At 41.5% G+C, this 4,458-nt stretch overlaps 1 protein-coding gene across 1 annotated transcript; it reads left to right on the plus strand.

The window, feature by feature from the left end:
- The first annotated feature begins 939 nt into the window (after positions 1–939).
- Positions 940–3,697, plus strand: LOC149812117 (peroxidase A2-like). Its single transcript, XM_089993428.1, has 4 exons — positions 940–1,137; positions 1,531–1,722; positions 2,495–2,660; positions 3,130–3,697. Exons 1-4 carry the CDS (start codon positions 940–942, stop codon positions 3,546–3,548), a joined length of 975 nt encoding a protein of 324 aa, XP_089849554.1. The 3' UTR covers positions 3,549–3,697.
- Positions 3,698–4,458: the final 761 nt, after the last annotated feature.

The raw sequence follows: 4,458 nt of genomic DNA on the forward strand, positions 1-4,458 counted from the left end.
ACGAGGCTCTGCCCCCCCCCCCCCAAAAAATGTAAGCCTAAGTGAAAACTCACCAATTAATGGTATCAACTTGAATGCCTAAAACAAAAATTTTCCTCTTATGATCTGAAAAATTAACAGTCTAATTGCGAGTATGAAATGGGAGAAACTTGAAAGAGGAACGTAGCGATTCATTGAAATATAAATAATTTAGATACATTGTATTGCTAATCACAAAAAAAAAATGATGTATGTTGAGAGAGAGAGAGAGAGAGAGAGAGAGAGAGAGAGAGAGAGAGAGAGAGAGAGAGAGAGAGAGAGAGAGAATTAAAAAAGAGTGAACGAAAAATCACAGTTTTCTTTTCTTAAATTTTAGATTCACTTTTGTTATTTAACAAAAATTAGAATATAGATTATAGAGGTAGTTGCTTACAAATTAATAAAATCGGTGAACAAGTGGTAGCTAAAGACAGTTGATCCTGCTGATATTGTAGAATACATGGCATTTAATTGCTTTGTGATGAAGTTTCCTACCGTTTTGCCAATATGTATATGGAAGAACTGGCCGGCTCATTAGACCAGCCTGTTCACATCTCCAAATTCCTAGTTATTATATATAAAGTAGGATTTTCACTTTGTTTACTCAGCAAGCCATACTTTGATCAGTTGTTCATTTACTTGATATAGACAGTAATTGACCTCAAGAATCTAGGTTAGGTAATCAAAGTATTGGGGTACCCATTTTAGTCGTTCTCACAAAGATTAGTCACAGTTTGTGTCATCAACCCTAGGTTGTTAGCTTGGTGTGAATGGGGAGACCACGTCCTCTTTGACCAAGTTTTTTTGAAGCAATGAATTGCACGTTATTGCTTACTATCTAGTTGCAGAATTGGTATAAAAAGCAGGACGTGGTTCTTGTTTCTTGCATCGGTTTTGCATTGAGTTTTGTCAGATTAGAAGATGATGAATCTTTCCTTGGCCCTCTTCCTCTTGGGCTTGGTCTCTGTGGCCAATGCTCAGTTGAGTGCTACATTCTACCAGACCACTTGTCCAAATGTGACGAGCATTGTTAGCTCTGTCATCCAACAAGCGTTGCAGTCGGATGCGCGCATAGGAGCCAGCCTCATCCGGCTTCATTTCCATGACTGCTTTGTCCAAGTAAGCTCTATAGTTGGTAAAATGGTGTGAGCATTTTTTTTTTATGAGAAACAGGGAAACCACCCCTGGGATAATGGCTATGCCTACCCTACTCACGGTCACTGTCTCAATGGTGTAAACGTCCCGGAGAATGGAACTCTGACCACCGACCTAGTATCCAAAACTCCCTCCCACTACGCCAAACCTCTTGGTGCTAAAATTTGAGAGTTGCAGGAAAGTGGTTAATTAGTGCAGCATGCAAGGGTTTTAGCCAAATCAGATATCATAAATCATCATTTTTTTCTTCAGTTTTGTGCACTAGCTAAGCAATGCAGCACTGATAAACTTCCGCTCTCAAGGTAATATTTTTAGTTTTAGTACTCCATGATCTTGAGTTGGCATGTTTTCTTTTAGGGTTGTGATGCATCAATTCTGCTAGATAACGCCACGAACATCGTCAGCGAGAAGGATGCGTTGCCTAACGCAAACTCAGCAAGGGGCTTCAATGTCGTCGACAACATAAAGACAGCTTTGGAGAGCCAATGCAGAGGCGTTGTATCCTGTGCTGACATTCTTTCTATTGCTGCCCAAGTATCCGTTTCTCTGGTATATTTGCCTACCCTCTTTATGATATATATGCATCAAGCTTTAAGAGCAGATGTATATAACTGATCATCCGTTATATTCAATGCCTACCGTGCATCTTGCTAGGGAACTGTGAGAGTGTATTGGGGATTGAATATAATCAAGGAGGAGCGGAGATCAGCTTAGGGGCACTCCTGGACGGCTTACCATTTCTGGGGTCCCTCTGATGCCGTTCATCTATGTGATGAATGATATCCCAAATGCTATGGTTTTGAGATTGTTTTCAACCGTCCATATTTTATGCTTTAGATGCCATTCATCTAGAGCATCAAAGGCTCTTGAAAAAACAAAAAAATTACAGGAGCTATGTACAAGGCTAGCAATCGTACCATGGCCTTCGAGATCAGGCCGAGTACTTGCACAAAACACAAAAAAAATCACCATGAGTGCAGCGGTTTTTTGCGTAAAATGCAAATCACAAAACATTACTATAGACGCACCAATTGTCTGTGTTTTGTGCGACTCCATTACTTTTTTCGACAGAAAAAGCTGGGGTTAGGCAGATCCCTACCAGTTGTACAACTATACCATTGGGATTCGAACTTGCAACGTCCCAACACAAGGTGACGCACTAACTGCTTGGTGTGTGACGCCGGTACTTATGGTAAAATGAGGCCTACCCATCGAACAACTTTGACTGGGAGCTTAGCTTAATTTGACTCTTTAAAGGGTTGCTTCTTATGCAGTTCATGGACAGTACTTGTAAATAATGCGTGTGGATCATATAATGCAGGCAGCAGGGCCATCCTGGACAGTTCTGCTAGGCCGGAGAGATGGCACGACAGCTGACCTGAATGGTGCCAACACTGCAATTCCTGCGCCAAACGAATCCCTCATCCGCATTCAGTCTAAGTTCTCCGCAGTTAACCTTGACAATACTGACCTCGTCGCTCTATCCGGTGAGCTGCCCTGTCCTTGATTGGCGATAGTCTATGTCATAGGGACATGCTAGTTGGTGTCCCATGAGTTACGCTATGACACATGCTCAACCCCATTGGCATCCTCATGTTCTACTTTTTCATAAAAATCACGTATTCGTGTCTCAAATTCGTATCGCATTTGTCTCTGTATCCGTATCCATGTGACATAAGTGATAGGTAACAAGTTGCGAACACGGTCCATGAACAACAGTGCAGAATTACCGCCGAGATGGTATCCCATGTGGTAAGTGGGGTCTTGTGTTAAGCTGAAGGCCCATGATCGAATCCCTCTGCCACATGGGGCGGCTGTTGTTCCGGTAGGGGTCCGCCTAACCCCATCTTGCAAAAAACAACAGTTCAAAATTATTTTGGAAAACATCAAAGAAAACAAAGAAAAGTTGATCCAAGGTCTGAAGTACCATTAACCCTGAATCTGCATGCTTCTTAGGTGCTCACACATTTGGACGTGCACAATGTCGGTTCTTCGTCAACCGTCTATACAATTTCAGCGGAAACGGCACACCCGACCCGACTCTCGACTCCAACTACTTGACTACGCTCAGTCAGATATGTCCACAAGGTGGGAGTGGGACGGTCCTCGCCAATCTTGACCCGACGACCCTTAACGGGTTCGACAACAACTACTTCTCTAACCTCCAGAGCAACAGAGGGCTCCTTCAGTCAGACCAGGAGTTGTTTTCCACAAGCAATGCAGCCACGATCCCCATTGTCAATAGTTTCAGTAGCAACCAGAGCTTGTTCTTCCAGAGCTTTGTGAATGCAATGATCAAGATGGGGAACATTAGTCCGTTGACTGGGTCCAGTGGTCAGATCAGGTCCGACTGCAAGAGGGTCAATGGTAGCTGAGGGTCGTTGGACTCTCTGTGTTCTCTAATATTATCATAGTTTTGTAGTTCCCCAAGCATATGATTATATAATCTATGCATTAGAAGTGCTTTTGCATAGTCAAAAGAAAATGTGTGTTCTTGAGTGTTTATGTTCAAGTAGATTTTTTGGTTTTTGCGTTGGTTTATTCTGTTCTCTCACCAAAATCATTTTAAATTTTCATGGTATCAATGGATGACTCTCTCGATGAAAGCTGATCAGGTTATAAAACGATGTTTTACAAGGTTATTGTGTGATTGGTTCAAAGAGCCAAGCTATAAGATATTTTGTTTATCAAGTGGCCTAGCCTGTCATAACGAAAATTTGATCACTCGTAGGGCTCACCTCATTATGGAATGGGTAGCAATTTTGACTCAAATAATCGCAAAAATTTGGTACTGCTAATTAGGGCTGGTAAATGAGCAGAACCAACGGAACAGGGCATGTTCGGGATCGACTCATATACCCATGGATTGAGCTCATGACTTGGCTTTGTGGATCCCTACCAGATATTTGAAAACAAAAATGATAAAGGTTTCCATGAAAAATACATTTTTTTAGAAAATTGATTCAATGCCCGGATCCAAACTTGAGATGTGGGGGTTGTTTTTCAATATATTGCGCCTTTCTTCCTCCGTTGAGGAGGGATCGGCCGAACCAGGGACCTCCGATCTTCATTTTGGGGGTGACAACATTGCAAAATTATATATACTTTGAGAGAAAACCTACAAAAAATACAAGTTTGGTGATAGAAATCACCAAAACTAGAAAAAGAACACGAAAACACCAAAAGCATAACAACATTAGGGCACTAAAAAATAGAAAAATGCATCAAATAAATAAATTAAAGATTAAAAATAACTAAATCTCACTTCAAACTTAGGTATCCCTT

The sequence above is a fragment of the Nuphar pumila genome, chromosome 17, assembly GCF_984573655.1.
Source record: "Nuphar pumila chromosome 17, dmNupPumi1.hap1.1, whole genome shotgun sequence".
Classification (NCBI taxonomy): domain Eukaryota; kingdom Viridiplantae; phylum Streptophyta; class Magnoliopsida; order Nymphaeales; family Nymphaeaceae; genus Nuphar; species Nuphar pumila.

Bases quoted from the DNA above. Each gene is read 5' to 3' on its own strand.
- LOC149812117 (XM_089993428.1), top strand. From the start codon at position 940: ATGATGAATCTTTCCTTGGCCCTCTTCCTCTTGGGCTTGGTCTCTGTG. The intron at 1,723-2,494 runs GTATATTTGCCT...CATATAATGCAG, and splicing joins CCCAAGTATCCGTTTCTCTG to GCAGCAGGGCCATCCTGGAC. The intron at 2,661-3,129 runs GTGAGCTGCCCT...CATGCTTCTTAG, and splicing joins TGACCTCGTCGCTCTATCCG to GTGCTCACACATTTGGACGT.